The sequence below is a fragment of the Oryctolagus cuniculus genome, chromosome 18 (assembly GCF_964237555.1).
Source record: "Oryctolagus cuniculus chromosome 18, mOryCun1.1, whole genome shotgun sequence".
NCBI lineage: Eukaryota > Metazoa > Chordata > Mammalia > Lagomorpha > Leporidae > Oryctolagus > Oryctolagus cuniculus.
This window is the reverse complement of record NC_091449.1, coordinates 17862114-17883823: the sequence shown is the minus strand read 5'-3', so window position 1 is coordinate 17883823 and position 21710 is coordinate 17862114. Positions and strand designations below refer to the sequence as shown.

General features: G+C 43.4%; 1 protein-coding gene across 5 annotated transcripts; it reads right to left on the bottom strand.

The window, feature by feature from the left end:
- Positions 1-458: 458 nt before the first annotated feature.
- On the bottom strand, positions 459-21475 carry LOC100343459 (zinc finger protein 566). 5 transcript variants are annotated; one of them, XM_051847116.2, is made up of 6 exons: positions 21016-21183; positions 18906-19043; positions 10329-10586; positions 6051-6177; positions 5643-5741; positions 459-1651 (listed from the first exon to the last, which is right to left on the bottom strand). In XM_051847116.2, exons 3-6 carry the CDS (start codon positions 10335-10337, stop codon positions 633-635), a joined length of 1254 nt encoding a protein of 417 aa, XP_051703076.1. In that variant the 5' UTR covers positions 10338-10586; positions 18906-19043; positions 21016-21183; the 3' UTR covers positions 459-632. The 5 variants fall into 5 exon arrangements, with proteins under 5 accessions (XP_051703076.1, XP_069918456.1, XP_051703077.1 ...); XM_070062355.1 differs by having other exon boundaries at positions 5643-5738; positions 21016-21159; XM_051847117.2 differs by lacking the exon at positions 18906-19043 and having other exon boundaries at positions 5643-5738; positions 21016-21475.
- Positions 21476-21710: the final 235 nt, after the last annotated feature.

Sequence of the window (21710 nt, the reverse complement as noted above, 5' to 3'; positions counted from 1 at the left end):
ATTAAAATCACATGATTGGAGCTGGCGCTGGGGGGTAACGGATAAAGCCACCGTCTGCAATGCCTGCATCCCATGTGAGCGCCAGTTCAAGTACCAGCTGCTCCACTTCCAACCCAGCTCTTTGCTATGGCCTGGGAAGGCAGTGGAAGATGGCCCAAGTCCTTGGGCCCTGCACCCATGTGGGAGACCTGGAAGAAACTCCTTACTCCTGGCTCCTGATCGGGGCAGCTCCGGCTGTTGTGGCCAATTGGGGAGTGAACCAGCAAATGGGAAGACCTCTCTCCCTCTTTCTGCCTCTCTTCTCTCTATGTAACTTTGATTTTCAAATAAATAAATAAATCTTTAAAAAAAAACACATATTACATTTCCAGATGAATTCTCTGATGTTTAAGGTTATAAAGATGTTTGAAGTGCTGTCTTTACTAGACTGAAGAACCTGATGTCAAGAGAAACAGGAGTTTTTGGGCTTCAGAAATTTCTTTTATTCATAGGGTGTTTTTCTACATGGTTCTTCTTGGGCTTCATAAGCTGTAGTTAACACATCAAATGTTCCTATTTTTAACAAGATAAATTCTCTGTGAACAGTTTTGAGCCATATTAAAAGCTTTCCACGTTTCATATATTCTGGCTTATCACCAGTACAAATTTTGATGCTGAATAAGTTGTGAGCCATAGTTAAAGTTCTTTCCACATTCCCTATATTCATAGGATTTCTCACCAGTATGAATTCTATGATGACTAATAAGCTGCGAACTCTGAGAATAGGCTTTCCCACATATCTTACATTCATAGGGCTTCTCACCAGTGTGAATTCTCTGGTGTCTAGTAAGGTCTGAACCAGAACGAAAAGCCTTTTCACATTCCTTACATTCATACGGTTTCTCACCTGTGTGGATTCTTTGATGCTTAATAAGTTGTGAGCTCTGACTAAAGGCATTCCCACACTCCTTGCATTCATAGGGTTTCTCGCCAGTATGAATTCTTTGATGTTGAGTAAAGTTTGAACCACTACTAAAGGCCTTCCCACATTCTTTACATTCGTAAGGCTTCTCACCAGTATGAATTCTCTGATGCCGGGTAAAGTTTGAACCACTACTAAAGGCTTTTCCACATTCCTTACATTCATAGGGTTTCTCACCAGTGTGAATTCTGTGATGTCGTGTAAGGTCAGAGCCACAAATAAAGGTTTTCCCACAATCCTTACATTCAAAGGGTTTCTTGCCAGTATGAATTTTCTGATGATGAGTGAGTCTCGAGGGATGTCTGAAGGCCTTTCCACAGTCCTTACATTCATAGGGCTTCTCAATGCTATGAATTATCTGATGAGCAGTAAGCTGTGAGCCAGGTCTAACGGTTTTCCTGTATTCTTTAGTTTCACAGTATTTCTCTTTACTATTAATGATTTGTTGCAATGTAAAAGATGGATGCTTACTGAAGGCGGACAGGTCTTCCTGAGTGATCAGCAGTTGACTGAAACGTCTCTTCTGAGAGCCATGTAGTTTCCCAAACTGGTCATCACATTCCCAATCGCCTCTGAGCCCAGAACACGGAAGGTCTCGCCTGGTGAGTCTCTGCATTATCTCCCACTGGGCTGACTCGATTTCACACATCTCCTTCTTCAGGAAGAATTTCTTAGTCTCACAGCTTGATTCTAGGACGGGAAGGAAACAGAAAAGCAATCGCACATTTTTTTTCTTAAGAGAAGTGAAGTTTCAATTAAAGTGGGAGAATTAAACTGAATTTTTCAAAAATGGGTGAGAAAAGAGGGAGACAGAGGTGAAGTTACGTGGTATGATGAGGACAGTGATGAGGAAAACAAAGCCACAGTTACTAAACTTTCCTATACATCCCGATTACTCAGGGAAGGCTGCAAAATATACACATGCCTTAGTCTTACCTCCAGTGGTACAGTGTGACTGGAACCTCAGATACACACACACACACACACACACAGCCCAGCACCCCACAGCATGAACTTTAAAATACGGGACATGATTTTTACTACTGATCAGGGCTGTTGACAGAAAGAATGTACATGCCTAACAGAAAACTTCTCAGAGGCTGGCATATTATGGACTATGGTCATGTGGTTGCTTTCATAAATTACGTTTTTGTCGCTCCCCCTCTTCATGGAGGAACGACACTAAACCCTGCCTAGGCTTCATATCCGAGTCACGGCACCATTATGTCGCTCCCTGTCTTCGTGGAGGAGCGACACTGAACCCTGCGCTGTTCTTTCGTTTGCTCGGCCCTTCCCGGGTTTGCTGCTGGTTCTTCCCGGGTTGGCTACTATCCCTTCCACCTCCGTGGAAGGGCAGTTCCCCCTGCCACTTTCCTCACTTCCGCAGGGGAGCGGCACACCACTGGCCGGCTCTCTTGGGGGCTGCACAGGTGTTCCTTCAGATAGATGTTCCTGGTGCATGTTGTCTCTCTCCTCCTTTATAGTCCTCTTCCACCAATCCCAACTCTGCTACCCACATGCCGAGTACGCTGCTCTCCTCCAATCAGGAGCAGGATCAGCTCCTGCAGGTCATCACTCAAGCTGGCGAGAGGCAGCTGTGTAGAAGTTGTTACTCCCTTCTCAGCGCCATATTGTGGGAAAGCAGATGCATAGAATAAGTCTTAATTCCAGTAACTTAGTCTAGTCCGAGTTGCTCCCAGTTGCTCCCCACAGTTTTAGTGGAACACAGCCACATTTATTATGTAGTGTGTATAGCAGTTTTAAGGTACAATGGCAGAAGTAGGTAGTTATGACAGACTGCATGGACTACAGGCCTAAAATACTATCTGGCCTTGTACAAGAAGCTTGCCAGTCTCTGGTTAGATCTGCATTATCCAATACAGTTACCATTAGCTACATGTGGCTATTTAAATTTAAAATAATTAAAAGTTCAAATTCATTTCCTCAAACTATTCACATTTGCAGTGTTTGACAGCCAAAGCAGAAATCACAAACATAACATACTTCCATCATCAGTTGAAATGTTGTATTTCATAGCACTAGTCTAGATTCCATAAATGGAGGGCCAGGGGCTCTTTAACAAATGATAAAGAAACAGAGGGTGGCAACCCAGGTATGAAATTATCTTAAGAAAAAGTATTGAGCCTGGTGCTGTGGCACAGTAAACTAAACCTCCACCTGTGGTGCCAGCATCCCATATGGGCACCATTTAGTGTCCTAGCTGCTCCTCTTCCGATCCAGCTCTCTGCTATGGCTTGGGAAAGTAACAGAGGATGGTCCAGGTCCTTGGATCCCTACACCCTTGTGGGAAACACAGAAAAACTCCTGGCTCCTGTGGCCATTTGTGGAATGAACTGGCAGATAGAAAATCTCTGTCTCCCCCTCTATGTAATTCTTTTTTTTTTTTTTTAAAGATTTATTTATTTGAAAGTCAGAGTCACAGAGAGAGAAGGAGAGGCAGAGAGAGAGAGAGGAGAGAGGTCTTCCATCCACTGGTTCCACTCCCCAGTTGGTTGCAATAGCTGGAGTTGTGCCAATCCGAAGCCAGGAGCAAGGAGCTTCCTCCGGGTCTTCCCACACAGGTGCAGGGGCCCAAGGACTTCGGCCATCTGCTACTGCTTTCCCAGGCCACAGCAGAGAGCTGGATCGGAAGTGGAGCAGCTGAGACCCGAACTGGCATCCATATGGGATGCTGGCACTGCAGGCGGGGGCTTTACCCACTATGCCACAGCGCCAGCCCCTATAGGACAAGTTTTAACTGCATGGAAAACAAAGAATCATATAAGAAATAAAATGTGACTACAGAGCTCACTAGTAGAAACTATTTACAGGGGCCAGTGTTGTGGTACAGTGTGTTAAGCAGCTACCTACAATGCCAGCAACCCACATGAGTGCTGATTCTAGTCCCAGCTGCTCCAATTCTAATCCAGCTATCTACGAACTCATCTGGGAAAGCACTGGAAAATGGCCCAAGTGCTTGGGCCACTTTATTTATTTGAAAGAGTTGCAGAGAAAGGTAGAGACAGAGAGAGAGGTGTTCCATCCGATGGGTCACTCCCCACATGGCTGCAACGGCCAGAGCTGTGCTAATCCTCCACCTGTGGCGCCGGCACCCCGGGGTTCTAGTCCCAGTTGCGGCGCCGGTTCTGTCCTGGTTGCTCCTCTTCCAGTCACAGCTCTGCTGTGGCCCGTGAAGGCAGTGGAGGATGGCCCAAGTGCTTGGGCCCTGCGCTCACATGGGAGACCAGGAGGAGGTACCTGGCTCCTGGCTTTGGATCGGCGCAGCACAACAGCCGTAGCGGCTATTTGGGGGGTGAACCAACAGAAGGAAGACCTTTCTCTCTGTTTCTCACTAACTCTGCCTGTTAAAAAAAAAAACAAAAAAACAAAAAAACAAAAAAAACTATCCTAAGCAAAAATGAATACATCAAATCTATATGCATAAAGTTGTCTACCAGAATGATGTTTTTGCAAACAAGCATTGGAAAGAAGTCTAAATATAAAAGTACAAATACTTGAACTGTGCTAAAAGAAAAAAAATTCTAAGGGAAAACACATGTAACTATAATTACATACTCTATCTCATCTTTATGAGTTCCTTCTCTATTTCGCTGTCTGCTGCACACACATTTCCTTGCACACCTTCGTCATTCTGTAGGCCTGTGGACTCTGGGCGCTCAGGGCGCCGTCTTTATCTCATCTGTACTCACTACCAGGAAGCTCCTCAATCAACGCCTACCTAAACTCAGTGCTCTTCACTGTTTGGCTCCCTCTGCTGGAAACCATATACAATGACTTACCATTTATACTTCAGATTTCTACCCAAATGCTACCCTGTCAACCAAAGTTTCTCTTAGAATCTCACAAAAAACAGCCCCCTCTATGCCATTTCTCTATTTTTTTGTTAACACTTACTATTACCTGAAACATTACATAGTTGTTATTTTTTTCTTTTTCCAAGCTCTGGAGGGTAAGTTCTGGGAACAGAGGTTTGGCACATTTTATTCACTATTATAACCTCAGTTTTGAGAGAAGTGCTAAACATATATAATAGGTACTCAATAAGCATACATTGGATGAATGTGCTGTACTGGTTTTCCTCCTTAATACTAAATTTCTCTTTGTCAGCTTTAACATCTCCATGGAGACACAGCCCTCTATTTTTGACACTGTCTAAAGTGGATGACCTACACCCAAACCTCTCCCTGTGACTTCCACATGGATCAACTCCTCCTCTACATCATTGGCATTTATTTTCTGCTAAGTTCTCTATTTTAACTTATGATGCTTCTACTTTGTAGAAGTTAATATTTATAGACATGTTATAGTACTCCTAAGCTATAAATTCTGAAGTTGGATATTCCTTTTTTATTCTCTGCAGCAAATAGCTCATATATGTTAGAAAATCAGGGGCTGGCGCCAGAGCACAGTAGGTTAATCCTCCGCCCGTGGTACCCTTAGGACTAGCATAGTTCCGGCCATTGCGGCCATTTGTGGGGTGAACCAATGGAAGGATGACCTTTCTGTCTCTCCCTCTCACTGTCTGTAACTCTACCTTTGACTTTCAAATAAATAAATAAATAAATCTTTTTTTAAAAAAAGTCTTATGCTTGCACAATAAGCTCGAAGATGAAGTCTCTCCATTGACCAATTAGGTCAGTACCTACCACACCTCACTTACCTGGCCACTGACTTCTTGTTAGCTCTCTGCTAACCAACCAGGGCTCCTTCCCTTGCTCCAAGCAGGAGATCACATTTGGTTTGGAAATGGAATATCCTACTTACAAAAAAAAGTAATGAGATAAATTTAGAATGAGATTCCAGAATTCAAATCTACTCCCTTCATTTATTAAGACAGTCATGTTATTACAGAAGAGTCAAAGAAAAGTACAACTGTCTCATGAAATGTAACAGAAGATCTGAAATTTCTCCCAGAATTCAATGTAGTTTCTCTTTTTATCTCTACTATATTTAGGACATTTCTGTGGAGACAGAATTATAGAAACTCAACTGTTTTTTCAAAGATGGGAGAACACTTCACTTTGGGGTTAGCAGATCTTCCTGAGTAATTCTGGACAGATGTCCTTACCCATCGAAACCAGGTTGCTGTAATTCTCCAGCATCACATTTCTGTATAGAGTTCTCTGATCATCACTCAGGTATTCCCACTCCTCTTGAGAGAATTCTACCGATACATCACTGAACACCACCGACTCCTGGAACAACAAGCAAGCGTGTGACTTGATTAATAAAAAGTGTTTTCATGAAGGTAAGAGAGAAAGAAGATTAAGGTAGAGGAAGTGAAATACAGTGAGCATATGAATGCCTGGGATGGAAGCGGAGGACTGCAAACAGAAAACCACAGCTGGGTCACTGTGCCTCCACGGCATTCTGCTTCTCCAGACAAAACTGCCTATGTAGAGCGAGGTGCTTCCATTAATCAAAGAAGGCTGGGAAAGTACACAATCTAGGCCAGAGGAGTTTCCCAGGTAAATGAAGTTGTACATATGAGGCCCAGCGCAGTACCCTTCTTGCAGTAAATCATCTGTGTATGCGCTTCTCCTCCTCCTTTTCCCAACAGCTAAGAGTAAGATCTCAGGATAAGGCACAAAGACAAGACACTGAAAGCTTCTAAAGAGCAGGTCAGATACAAGGCATCAGGAATCAGAGGCAATGGATTTTGAAAAATGTCTACAAAAGTAGGAAATTGCAAGAAAAATCCTCAGAGAAAAAAATTTGACCTAGAATTCTACAACCAAACTATCAATCTGTTTTGTTTTGTTTTTGAGATTTATTTGTTTATTTGGTTTTATTTATTTGACAGAGTTTGACAGTGAGAAAGAGAGACAGAAAGGTCTTCCTTCCGTTAGTTCACCCCCCAAATGGCCGCTACAGCCAGAGCTACGTCGATTCGAAGCCAGGAGCCAGTTGCTTCTTCCTGGTCTCCCAAGCAGGTGCAGGGGCCCAAGCACTTGGGCCATCCTCCACTGCCTTCCCGGGTCACAGAAGAGTTGGACTGGAAGAGGAGCAACTGGAACTAGAACCCAGTGCCAATAAGGGATGCCGGCACCTCAGGTGGAGGATTAACCAAGTGAACCACAGTGCAGGCCAAGATTTATTTATTAATTTGAAAGTCAGAGTTAAACAGAGAGAGAGCAGAGGCAAAGAGCAAGCGAGAGAAGTCTTCCATCCGCTGGTTCACTCCCCAATTGGCTGCAATGGCCAGAGCTGTGCCAATCCAAAGCCAGGAGCCTGGAGATTCTTCCGGGTCTCCCATGTGGGTGCAGGGGCCCAAGGACTTGGGCCATTTTCCGCTGCTTACCAGGCCATAGCAGAGAGCTGGATCAAAAGTGGAGCAGCTGGGACTCAAATCAGCACCCATATGGTGCTGCAGCCAGTGGCTTTACCCACTACACCACAGCGTAGGCCCCTCAATCTGTTTTAAATGTTGAAAAAAGACATTCCTAGACATACAAAGATTGAACCCACTAGAAGATGAAAACTAGAAGATTGAAAACTAGAAGATGTGCTCTATCAAAATGAGGGAGTAAACCAGAAAAGGGGATGTCAGGAGAACAGGTAATGTATAGAAAGCAATGAAAGAAAAACCAGGGAAAACAATAGGAAAACTCAGAAAAACTGTGCAGCAGGTCTAGAAAGTAAACAGACAAGATATGGGCAAAGAGACAAAGGGAATGAGGAAGGAAGTCTGTATGTTCAAAAGGAACCAATGTGCTCAACTAGATGGATAACTTAGCTATGGGATGTGGCAGTAATATTGGAGATTTTGGATATAAATACACAGGAGACTAAGCAAATGGAGAAAAATGGTGATTAACTTCAGGAAAATAAAAGGCTGCATTAATACATGGCAAATAAAAGACTATATTAGAATAACACCATGAACTGGCTTAGCAGAGCACAATATCCAAAGCTATAATAATGTGAACATTAATAGAGAATGAAATTCACTCGGCAGTACATCAAGAGATAATGAGTAGGGGCTAGCACTGTGGCATAGTAGGGTAAGCCTCTGCCTGTGGTGCTGGCATCCCATATGGGCACCAGTTGAAGGCCCAGCTGCTCCACTTCTGATCCAGCTCCCTGCTGAAGGCCTAAGAAGGCAATGGAAGATGGCCCACATCCTTGGGCTCCTGCATCCACACGGGAAACCAGGAGGAGGCTCCTGGCTCCTGGCTTTGGATTGGCCCAGTTCTGGCCATTGCAGCCAATTGGGAGTGAGCCAGTAGATGGAGGACTTCTCTTTCTGTCTTTCCCTCTCTCTGTCTGTAACTCTGCCTCTCAAACAGATAAATAAATCTTTAAAAGAGCGAGATAATGCGTAAAATGAGTACCAACAATAGTAATTAAATCATATTCAAGATTTGATGACTAGCCTCCTGGGAGTGGGACTGATGATGAGATGACACCAGAATAGTACTGTTTCCCTTGTAAACATGTGTAAAAGGACTTGAAAAAATATTTTAGCTCAGGTAATTGAATTTTCATATAATTGAAGACTGATCCAATCTCAAGTCACACTATTACAACACACTTATTACAACAAATGTTTTTATTTACGTATTTTTTTCATTGAAGACTATCCTATACTACAGATACAAATAACAACTTTTCTTTTTGCATTTAGATATTTAGGTAGGAAGTGATTTTTAAAGACCTCCTCAACATTGGTCCATTCTTATTTATATCCAGCCACTGACAAACTGTAAAGTCCCCTTGTTCCTGAACTACAGGAAGTTGATGGAGAACGATCAGATTGACACAATGGCATTACTGATGTCAATTCTTCATGATGCTTAGGGGGCCATCACAGCTTTGTACCAACCACCAGTCACATCCCAAAATTCAAAAGCTTTTAAATTAGGAAATCCTGCAATATCTTAAGACTCAAATCAAACAAAACCATCACATATATCATCTTAGTAGAAAACCCAGGTCTGTAGAGATAATTGGGTTTTTCCAAATGAAGTACCCTTAATCACTCATTCCTATCCCATGAAATCACTGTCTAAGCAAATTAGATTCACCAACTAAACAAGTGAAATATATTATATATTTCTGTTGTATCAGGATTTCTGGCGAGGTCTCAGATAGCAGGAACGACTTAGTACAATAGTATATGAGCGCTGTTTAAAAGAAAGGGGAACTGCAGAAGGCACTGGGTTGTTTAGGAAAAAATAGGAGTCAAGTTATTAAGCACTCTGGTAGGTAACCAGAGTAAATAATCAATCTATGTCGGATCATTTTATTTATTTATTTATTTTGACATGCAGAGTTAGAGAGAGAGAGAGAGAGAGAAAGGTCTTCCTTTTTCCATTGGTTCACCCTCCAAATGGCCGCTACGGCCGGCGTGCTGCGCCAATCCGAAGCCAGGAGCCAGGTGCTTCCTCCTGGTCTCCCACACAGGTGCAGGGCCCAAGCACTTGGGCCATCTTCCACTGCACTCCCGGGCCACAGCAGAGGGCTGGACTGGAAGAGGAGCAACTGGGACAGAATCTGGCGCCCCAACTGGGACTAGAACCCGGAGTGCCAGTGACGCAGACTGAGGATTAGCCTACTGAGCTGCAGCGCCGGCCGTCAGACCATTTTTATACCAAGTAATGCACAATCTCTTTATGGGAAGAAATAAGCGTTCTTAATGGAAACTGCTAAGCAATATATATATTTTGACAGGCAGAGTGGACAGTGAGAGAGACAGAGACAGAGAGAAAGGTCTTCCTTTTGTCTTTGGTTCACCCTCCAATGGCCGCCACAGCTGGCGCGCTGCGGCCAGCGCACCGCGCTGATCTGAAGGCAGGAGCCAGGTGCTTCTCCTGGTCTCCCATGGGGTGCAGGGCCCAAGCACCTGGGCCATCCTCCACTGCACTCCCTGGCCACAGCAGAGAGCTGGCCTGGAAGAGGGGCAACTGGGACAGCATCCGGCGCCCCGACCGGGACTAGAACCCGGTGTGCCGGCGCCGCTAGGTGGAGGATTAGTCTATTGAGCCGCGGCGCCGGCCAATTTTCTTATAAATTTTAATAGGATAAAAGTTTTTCACAGAAACCTGTAATCCAATCACTTGGTTGACTAAGAGTTAACCACAAATTAAGCATATAAAAATGCCAACAAAGACTAACCACTTCTTGTTTCTATAAATATCTCTACCCAGAGAAAAACGTCTAAAGTGTCCTCTTAGCTGCTACCCTTTCCTTTACAATAAGGGGAGAGAACTTTGGCACTGCTTATTAACTGAACTGAAAGGTATTTTATGTTTTTAACACCAAAAAGTAACGTGCTGAGGAAAGAAAATGCTTACATGTCTAAGAGTAAAAATGACTATGTGAGCAAAAGGAAACGGCATCTCACCTGAGCCATGGCTTTGATATTCGTAGAAAAGGACCTCCGCTGGGCTCCTCTTGTGGAAAATGACAGAGCCAGGAGAGACAAAAGACAGATGAGATTCCACTGTCACAGCTCCCAGAATGACTGCTCCCCCTCTGTTCATCTCACATGAACATCTGAGTGGGATCAGTGAAAAGAATGACCAAATCTCTCATCATCTTCAATTGCACAGACACCCAGACTGTGATTACAGCAGGATGGATGTGGGCAATCCAATACGACCTGGAGAATATACACATTTGTACACAAAGAAAAATAACCAAAAATTTTTATTCAAATTATAGTACATTATACATAGTTATACACTGAACATATATTTCCTTAATATATCCTGCAATAAATCCCAGCTAATAAATATTGTGCTATATAATTACCTTGATAGCTACATTGTACCTCATTAAATGGATATATCTATTTATTTTCCTAATCTGAAATCAATGATTCTTTAGATTGTTTTCGCTCTTTACTGCAAAAAATAATTCTATAATAAATATCCGTGTGCATGTATCGTTGTATTCGTATGTGAGTTCTGAATGATTAGTTCCTAAAAATACAGTTGCTCAAAGATTTTATGCATTTTGAGTTTGGATAGACATACAGTTTTCAACTGTACACTCAAGTCCCAAGGGCAGACCAAAAAAAACTATCTTGCCTAGTTTCCTAAGTTTTTAGGATCTTAGCTTAAGATAACTGAAACATCTCTCTGTCTCCCTCTGCATTACTCTGCATTTCAAATAAATAAAATACATCTTATAAAAAATGGGGCCACTCTTGTGGCACAGTGGGGTTAAGCCTCTGTGTAACACTGGCATCCCAAATCAGAGTGTCAGTTCAAGTCCAGGCCGCTCTACTTCCCTCTAGTTCCCTGTTAATGTGCCTGCAAAAGCAGTGGATGGATGTTTGCCACATGGGAGACCTGAAAGGAGTTCTAGTCTCCTGGCTTTGGGCTGGCCCAGCCCTGAATGCTGTGGTCATTTGGAGAATAAAACAACAAATGGAAAATCTTTCCTGTGTCTCCCTCTCTGTCACACTTTCAAATAAATACAATAAATCTTAAAAAAAAAAAAAAAGATAATCGAGACACAGAAAAGCTAGCATAATATTATTGAACCCTTAGAAAGATATTAAAATCAGCATAGCATTACCAATAGGAAGGAATTTTAAAAGTACAGATGGGGTCGGCGCTGTGGCACAGTGGGTTAACACCCTGGCCTAAAGCACCGGCATCTCATATGGGCACCGGTTCAAGACCCAGCTGCTCCACTTCCAATCCAGCTCTCTTTTATGGCCTGGGAAAGCAGTAGAAGACGGCCCAAGTCCTTGGACCCCTGCACCCAGAAGAAGCTCCTGGCTCCTGATCGGCGCAGCTCCAGCCATTGCTGCCACACAATGGAATACCTCTCTCTCTGCCTCTCCTCTCTCTGTGTAACTCTTTCAAATAAAAAATAAATCTTTAAAAAAAAAAGTGCTGAAACAATGTGAACATGGACTAAATTCACATCACTGATGCTTCTGACTGTAATAGTAGTAATGAACTTGTAATAATTAAGCATATTCTTTACATCTTCAATTTAAGATTTTTTAAAAAGATTTTTTTTATTTGAAAGGCAGAGTTACAGAGAGAGAGAGACAGACAGAGAGAGAGAGAGAGAGAGAGAGGTAGAGACAGAAAGAGAGGTCTTCCATCTGTTGGTTCACTCCCCAAATGACTGCAATGGCCAGAACTGGGCCATTCAGAAGTGAGGAGCCAGGACCCTCTTTGGGGTCTCCTATGTGGGTGCAGGGGCCCAAGCACCTGGGCCATCTTCCGCGGCTTTCCCAGACACATTAGCAGGGAGCTGGATTGGAAGTGCAGTAGCCAGGACTTGAACCAGCACACATAAGGAGTGGCACCATCGCAGGCAGTAGCTTTACCTGCTACGCCACAGTGCTGGCCCACAATTTTATATGAAAGGCAGTTAGAGAGAGAGAGAAAGACACACAAAGAGAGAGAGGTCTTCTATTCGCTGGTTCACTCCCCAAATGGCTGCAACAGCCAAAACTGGGCCAGGTGGAAGCCAGGAGCCAGGAGCCAAGAACTTCTTCCAGGTCTCCCATGTGTGTGCAGGAGCCCATGAACTTGGGCCATCTGCTGCTTCTATCCCAGGCATGTTAGCAAGGGAGCTGGCTCAGAAGTGAAGCAGCCAGAAACTGAACTGGTGCCCATGTGGGATGCCAGCGTTGCAGCCAACAGCTTTAACTGCTCCACAACAGGGCTGGGCTCCCATTTCAATAACTTCATTCTATGCTGGTCACATTCTAACCTCTCTGAGGCTGAATTCTTACTTACAGGAGATGACTCATCGCTTTATTAAATTCAGCTTTCTTTAATATAAAAATGCCTTAGCAAAGAGAACTTCCTCAACAATCTAAAAATCCATACACACAAGAATGGCTAAATCAAGAATGATAAATCCATAGATTGCAGTAATATGTAGCTATTTAAAAATACTTTTTGTGTTTTTTTTTACATAAAATATTTTTAATATGTAAATAGTGTCTATGAAACACCTACTGTTGGGAGACAGCCCACCAGAGGCCTCCCACTCTTACTCATCTTGCTGGACGTGCCATTAATGCGAGGCACAGACTACTATGACTGCTCTTTACTTGGGGCCTCTTCCAGGGTTGCTTACGCAGTGGATAACTTTGCAGGATAAGAGAGCATTTCTTCTGAATAAATGGCAGGTTGCTTACTGCTTGCTATAAAAGCAACGGTTTCTCCATGCTCACTATTTGTCAGTGGCTATGCAAGCTTACTGCATGAACAGCGTCCATGTGGGTTCCTTATGTTGTCCCCATGGGAATTAAGAGAAAGAGGAACTGACAAAAACTGATATCGTGCTGCTTACTGTGCAGTGACTAATAAGCCTTTGCTTCTGATCCAGGAATCTTATGGCCTTTTGTTAGCTTTCATAAAACTAACAGGCTAATTTATTAGCTTTTTTTTTTAAATTTAATTTAAATTTTTTTAAAATTTTTTGACAGGCAGAGTTAATGAGAGAGAGAGAGAGAGAGAGAGAGAAAGGTCTTTCTTCCGTTGGTTCACCCCCAAAATGGCCACTGTGCCGATCCGAAAGCAGGAGCCAGGTGCTTCCTCCTGGTCTCCCATGGGGTACAGGGCCCAAGCACTTGGGCCATCCTCCACTGCCTTCCTGGGCCACAGCAGAGAGCTAGACTAGAAAAGGCAACTGAGACAAAATCCAGTGCCCCAACCGGGACTAGAATCCGGGGTGCCGGCACCACAGGCGGAGGACTAATCAAGTGAGCCGCAGCATCGGCCAATTTATTAGCTTTTTAAGTAGGGAAAAATCAAATCCTATAGCTAACATGCTTAATGTTGAAATACTGAATGCTTTCTCCTGGAACTCAAGAAAAAATTATATATATTATAATTTCTTTTTAATAATGTACTGGATGATCTAGCTAGCACAACAAAGAAATAAAAGATGTGAAAATTGGAAAGGAAGACATAAAGCTGTCACAATTCACAGATGATAAGACCGTAGACATAGAAAATCCTAAATAATCTACAAATTATTCTACTTAGGAAGTGGATTAAATAACATGGTCTGATACAAGGACAATAGAAAAATATTAATCATGCTTCTAGTAATAAGCAACTGGAAAATAAAAACATAACTTATTTATTTAAGAGTTTCTACAATTGGCCAGCGCCGCGGCTCACTAGGCTAGTCCTCCATCTGTGGCGCCAGTACCCCGGGTTCTACTCCTGGTCGGGGTGCCAGATTCTGTCCCAGTTGCTTCTCTTCCAGTCCAGCTCTCTGCTGTGGCCCAGCAAGGCAGTGGAGGATGGCCCAAGTGCTTGGGCCCTGCACCCCATGGGAGACCAGGAGAAGCACCTGGCTCCTGGCTTCGGATCAGCGCGGTGTGCCAGCCACAGCGGCCATTGGAGGGTGAACCAACAGTAAAGGAAGACCTTTCTCCCTGTCTCTCTCTCTCACTGTCCACTCTGCCTGTCAAAAAGAAAAAAGTTTCCACAATAAATATCACTCAGATGTAACAAAAATGTGCTTTAATAACTTCAACCAGTTGCTGAAATTAAAGAGCTTAACAAATACAAAAATATACCATATTTAACTATTTGAAAGATCCAATATTGATGAAATGTCAATTCTCAAATACAGATTTGCAAATAAAATTCCAGCAAGGATTTTTAGGGAGTAAAAGTTATCAAGTTTATATAGAAGCTGAAAGACCTTACAATAGCCAACAGTCTTTTTTTTTTTTTCCCCATAAAATTTATTTATTTATTTGAGGCAGAGTTACAGAGAAAGAGGAGAAACAGAGAGATCTTCCATCTGCTGGTTCACTCCCCAAATGGCCAAACAACCAGGGCTGGGCCAGGTGGAAGCCAGGAACCAGGAACTTCTTCTGGGTCTCCCACGTGGGTGCAGGGGCCCAAGGACTTGGGCCATCCTCCGCTGTTTTCCTAGGCTCATTGGTAAAGAACTGGGTCAGAAGTGGGGCACCTGGGGCTTGAACCGGCGCTCATATGGGATGCTAGTGCTGCAGGTTGCAGCTTCAACCCCCTAAGCCACAATGCCGGCCCCAGCCAACAAGCTGGAAAAAGAAGAAGCTGGAGGACTAATACTTGAAGACAGTGGAATGATGAAAAGACAAATAAAGAAAACAAAAAGGGATATAGAACACAGCCACACATCACATACACATCACTTGACTGATGACAAAATGTCCCTGAAACTCTGATGGCAAGAACCGCCTTTTCAGTAAACAGCACTAGAACAACTTGAGTACGCAACTGGGGAAAAAGCTAACATCTATCCCTACTTCTCACTGCATGCAAAAATTAATTCAAGATGAATCACAGACTTGACGTGAATGCTAGAATTATAAAGCATCTAAAAGAAAACAAGGAAACTATCTTCAAGATTTTAGGGGATACAAAAAAGCACTAATCATAAAAGACAAAGGACTAAAAGCTGAGAGAAAAACAGAAAAAGACATAAAGAAGCCATCTTTTATAAGGTTTGAAAACATTCAAGTACACTCATAATTGGAAAAATAAAAAAACAACATCAACATGCTATTTCCTCACTATTATACTGGTGAAAATTAAAAAGCATGACAACACATGTTGTCCAGGCTCTGGGGAGAAACAGGCACTCATAAATCACAAGGGGGAATGAAATTGGTATAACAATTCTAGGGGAAAATTTGGTAATAACAAAACTATACAGCACTTATCATTAGATCCAATAATCCCGGTTCTATTTTTATTTTAAAAAATATTTATATATTTATTTATTTATCTGAAAGTCAGTTATACAGAGAGAAGGAGAAGCAGAGAGAGAGAGAAGTCTTCCATCCGCTGGTTCACTCCCCAATTGGCTGCAATGGTTGGAGCTGTGCCGATCCGAAGCCAGGAGCCAGGAGCTTCTTCCAGGTCTCCCATGTGGGTGCAGGGGCCCAAAGACTTGGGCCATCCTCCACTGCTTTCCCAGGCCATAGCAGAGAGCTGGATTGGAAGTGGAGCAGCTGGGACTCGAACTGGTGCCCATATGGGATGCCAACACTGCAGGCAACGGTGGCCTTACCTGCCACGCCACAGAGCCAGCCCCCAACAATCCCAGTTCTAGGGATGACCCTCAGATATCCTTCCCAGCAGTATGAAAATATACAAATAAATAAAGTTAACTCAGTGCAACATTGTGTATAGTGCAAAACTATGACCAACCCTAATGCCCACACACAGGAGAATAGTTAAATAAACCATGATAATTCTATGGACTTAAGTATTACACAGCTATTTTTTAAAAAGATGGGGGGCAGCACTGTGGTATAGTAGGCTAAGCCTCTGTCTATGGTGCCAGCATCACATATGGGCGCTGGTTCAAACCTGGGCTCCTCCTCTTTCAATCCAGCTCTCTGTTATGGCCTGAGAAAGCAGTAGAAGATCGCCCAAATGCTTGGGCCATTGTACCCGCGTGGGAGACCTGGAATAAGCTCCTGGCTCCTGGCTTCAGATAGGTCCAGCTCTGGCTGCTGCAGCCATTTGGGGAGTGGACCAGCAGATGAAAGACCTTTCTGTCTCTCCCTTTCTGTGTGTGCAGCTCTACCTCTCAAACAAATAAAGAAAACCTAAAACAAACAAACAAACAAACAAACAAAAAAAACTATGAACATCTCTTAGAACTGTTGTGAAGTGATGTTCAGGATATAAAATTTAAAAATAATACAAAAGAGGGGTCAGCAATGTGGTGTGGCAGATGAAGAGGCCACCTGCAGTGCCAGCATCCCATGTGGGCACCAGTTCGGGACCCAGCAGCTCCACTCCTAATCCAGCTCTCTTCTAATGTGCCTGGGAAAGCACTGATGATGGTCCAAGGAATTGGACCTCTGCACTCACATGGGAGAACTGGAAGAAGCTCATGGCTCCTGGCTTAGGACTGGCCCAGCTCAAGCCCTTGTGGGCACTTGCGGAGTGAACCAGTAGATGGAAACCCTCTCTCTCTCTGCCTCTGTCTCTCCCTCTCTGTAACTCCCCCTTTCAAGTAAATAAATACATTTAAAAAATACAAAAGAAGCAATGTATAAAAGAGCACCAATGCCATCTTTAATATAAAAAGAGGAGGTCATTCAGAGAGTACACACAACTGTTCATTTGTGCAAAGTAAATATGGGAAGGATAATGAGCTTGATTATGTACAAATGTGGGAAGGAACTAGATTAATGTCTTATACTCAAAATACCATGGATGCTACAATCAACCAGGATGCAGGGCAGGAGGGTCCCAAAATGCATCACATGAATGAAAAGGCCTGAAAAACCAGTATTCAAACAACACTGAAGAGAGTGGCCAAGAAAGGAGCTAAATTAAGTCATTCCAGAAAATGTCTTCTGACGTAAGTGTGAGGAAAATGAGTTGCACACTAACACCCTTCTGTAGTTAGTAAATCTGTTTTTTTACACAGGTGTGGGTTAGCAATTCTGAAACTATTTCACATGTATTCTAGGACAGCACAAATTATTGGCACTGAGAAGCAGGTTTCCCACTGCTGAAGAAAGGAGTAAGAAGGAAACATTCCAACCTGCGGGAAGATGATTCTACAGGGTCTGGCATGTTTCAGCATAACTTGCAAGTAGAGGTAACTGCTTCTGATACGCACTGTTCTTCCAAGATCTTATATGGTGAGCAGCCTTGGAAGACAGAGAGTCTCCCTCTGGAGAAATGGCAGGCATGCTCATAGGCAAGTTGCCTATGATCAGGAAGACACAAACAGCATCTTGCAAGTTTAAGTGAACCAGTGCCAAGAAATCCTCTGTACTCGGACTACTGCTAGGAGCAACAAACTGTCCTTTATCTCTGACCCAGAAGTTTAATGTCTTTTGCCAGCATCTACAACAGTATATTAAATCAACTTAACCTGTCTGCTTATACGCAGGATAAAATCTCAGATCTTCACAGAAATGTGGACATTTGGACTGGCATTAAAGTGAAAGCCAATAATTTCACAGAGGACAAATCTGACAAACATCTTAACCAATGATCAAAGTTAATACTAGTAGTAAGACTTACTGATATCATATAACTCCTCATATGTCACATTAAACACAGTATCACTTCTGTAATCTAGCCAAAAATGCATGGTCTAAATTTAACCACCAGGAAGCATCATACAAACCCAACTGAAAGACACTCTACCAAATCACTAACACTCTTCAAGTGTCAAGGTTATAAAAGATAAAAAGGAGCAAAAAACTATCTCAGATGACTGTATCTATTTATCTCATTAGAAAGACTAATGATACAAACAAATAAATCAATGTAGGATCTTTGACCAGATCACAGAATAGAAAAGAACATTAACAAAATCTTTCAGTCAGTTAAAAGTCTATTCATGTCTTGGTTTTCATTAACTGTACTGTGGGAAAATGGATAAAGAGTAAATGAGAATTATTTACTTACTTACTTGAGAGGCAGAAAGAGAGACAGATAGACAAAAAAGATTCCTATCTCCAGTTCACTCCCCAGATAACCAAGTCTGGACTGGCCCAGAGCCAGGAGCTGGGGGTCAGCCCCGGTCTTCCAAGCACGGCAGAAAGCCAACCACTTGTCTAAGCCATCACCTGCTCCCTCCTAAGGTCTGAAAGATGAGCCAAGCTAGAATCAGAAGCTGGAATTGGGAATCAAACCCTGGCACCACGATACAAGACACTGGCATTTTAACCAGTGGCTTAACCTCTAGGACAAACACTTTCACTCTGGGAACTCTTTATACTATGCTCACAATATGAAAATAAAATTTTTTAAATGAAAACAAAGTAATAAAAATAAAATAAAACCGGGAAATTCAGCAACAGGGACCTTAAGAGACACTTCAACAAAAGAGGATAACTGGGGCAGGCACTGTGGCACAGCAAGTTAAGCTGCCACCTGCCTGCAATGTCAGCATCCTGTATGAGCACCAGTTCAAGTCCCGGCTACTCCACTTCCAGTGCAGCTCCCAGCTAACGCACCTGGGAAAGCAGCACCCACGTGTGAGACCAGGATGGAGTTCCAGGTTTCTGGCTTCAGGCTAGCCCAGCCCCGGCTGTTGTGACCATTTGGGGAGTGAACCAACAGATGGATGATTCTCTCTCTCTCTCTCCCCCTCCCTGTAAAATAAATAAATCTTTAATGGCCAACAGACACATGAAAATGTGAACATCACCACACATCAAAGAAATAGAAATTAAAATTACTATCAAAATCCACTACACTGTCACCAGATAATGGAGGGATTGTGGAACAACTGGGATTCTCACATTGCTTGTTGGAGTATAAACAGGAACATCCGTGTAAAAAGTTGGTAGTATCTGTAAAACAATGCCCACCTTATGATCTAACAATTCCATTCTTAGGTATTTGCTCAAGAGAAATGCATTCATGTATTCATCAAAAATATAGCACACAGTTGATAACAGCCACATAATTTGTGTGAGCCACAAATAGGAAACTATCCACATATTCATCAATAGTGTAGTCATGTTTTAAAAAAATATTTATTTATTTTAGTTGAAAGGTGAGTTACATAGAGAGGAAGAGAGAGAGAGAGAGAGAGAGAGAGAGAGAGAGAGATTGATTGATTCCATCCTCTGGTTCATTCCCTAAATGGCCAGGGCTGGGCCAGGCCAAAGCTAGGAGTCAGTCTTCTTCCAGGTCTCCCACGTGGGTGCAGGGGCCCTAGCACTTGGGCCATCTTCTGCTGCCTTTCCAAGGTGCATCAGCAGGAAGCTGGATTGGAAGTGGAGCAGCCAGGACTTGAACCAGAGCCCTTATGGGATGCCAGCACCAGAGGCAGCAGTTTAACCCGCTGTGCCACAGTACTGGCCCCAATAGTGTATCATTATATTGCAATATTCCCAAATGTAATGAGAAGTATAATTACACTGAAAAACAAGGATGAACTTCACAAACATAATAAGGAACAAATGAAGCCAGACAGAAAAGAGAACACGTCCTATAATTTCATGTATACATGAACTTCAAAAATAGGTAAAATTAATTATTGATGATAGAATTCTGAATAGTTATGGGAGAGAAATGACTAAGAAAAGGCATTAAGGAACCATTTGGAGTTGTGGCAAAGTTCTTTATACTAATGTAAGGTATTGTGACACAGCTTTGTACTTAAAATTTCCACACTTTCCTATATACGCTGAATCTAAAATTTATTAAAAAAAATTATTGGAGGCATGTTTTGGTAGGAATACGGAGCAACAGGTGCTTCAAAAATTGCTGTGCACATATAAATTGCACACCTACTTTGTCATTTGCTTTGGCACTATTCTGTAAAGTAAAAGCAATCGTGTGAACCAGACACTCCACTGGCGGATGAACTTATGTAAAACAATGTTCATGGCAACACTGTTTATAAAACAAAACACTAGAAATATTGTTAACTCAAATGTCCACTGTTACTGGAAGGGACTAATAAGTGTGGTACACTTCAAAGTGCAGCATTCAACACAGCAAAAGAAATTCAATGAACCGCTATGATATTTAATATGGAGGATTCTCATATTCATAGTTGTAAGAATAAACATAATAAATGGCAAAAAACAGCCTTCACATAAAGTTCTGAAAGTGGACGGGGGAACTACAGCATAATATTTAAAGAGGTATACACAAGTGATTAAAAATGAGACCCCCTTAATCAAACACCCACAGGGGAACATTCAGCGACAGGAAACCTACACCCAAAGCAGCCAGGGACTCCAGAGGTCACCTAAGCACAACCACACATTTATCCAGGCAACAGTCACAGTCACACCGCACTGTCACAGAAGAAAAAAAGACCCCACCAACACGACCACACACAGAGAGTACAACCTGACAGTAGTCACCGATATTCCCACCTGTGCTGTGCGGCACACGGTCACACTGTCACACGACCCCACGTCGCTACGGCGACAAACTTCCCACACCAGCACACACAACGCCGCCCGGGGTCCTAAACGCTCACACACGGTTGGGGGGGTAGTTATCGTGAGAAACTCACACCCATCCCAACAACAACCGGTTGGAATCGCACGGTCATTCACCAAATACTACCACACGATCACAACCACACAAGTTCCTTCTCACCTGCGCCGCCGCCGCACAAAGCCGAGGCTCGAGTTCCGGTCCCGCCCTCTCGCCCAGGTCTCACTTCAGGCCTTCCAAGCTCCAGAAGCAGCTAAACCCTCCTCAGCACCAAGAGTTGTTGCTAGCGAAGCCCTAAGGCTCCCGCCAGCGCGCGACTTTGAGACTGAACTCCCGCGAGAGGCACGACCACGCCGAAGAGGCCTCTGGGAGATGTAGTCAAGGACCTGCCAGTGGCCGACAAGATGGCTCTCGAGCGTCGGAAGTCGTAACGGTGTTTAACTGCGGCTCAGCCAAAATGATGGCGCCCCTCAGAGAACGGCGCCCGAGAGGCCTGTGGAGCCTCGGCTCAGACACCAGTCGGGGACATTTCAACGTGTTTTAGACGCGGGTGCTTCGCGAGCCCGCTCTACTATCTCCAGTAACTGGCGACCCCATGAAGAGGGCACGTTTACAAGTGCAGAGACTACGCACCCCTGGGCCTTCTGGGAAATGTAGTTCGGAGTAGAGAACAGCGCTACTGATGAACCAAAGTCTGAATTCTTCTGAGATAAACCAGAGACTTCTAGGCGTGCTAGTGCGCCCAGGGAGTACTCAGGCGCCGACTTCTTGGATCACCGTTTCGGCCTTTGTTCAGGGATGAGTTTGGCTTAGGGCTAAAGATTATGAGACCCAAAGCTGGTGGGGGGAGGCCGAAC

Coding starts and splice junctions, on each gene's coding strand:
- LOC100343459 (XM_017342422.3), bottom strand. Junction 5,742..6,050: donor CAGCAACCTGGTTTCGATGG/GTAAGGACATCT, acceptor TTTTTTTGTAAG/TAGGATATTCCATTTCCAAA. Junction 1,652..5,642: donor AACAAGAAGTCAGTGGCCAG/GTAAGTGAGGTG, acceptor TTCCCGTCCTAG/AATCAAGCTGTGAGACTAAG.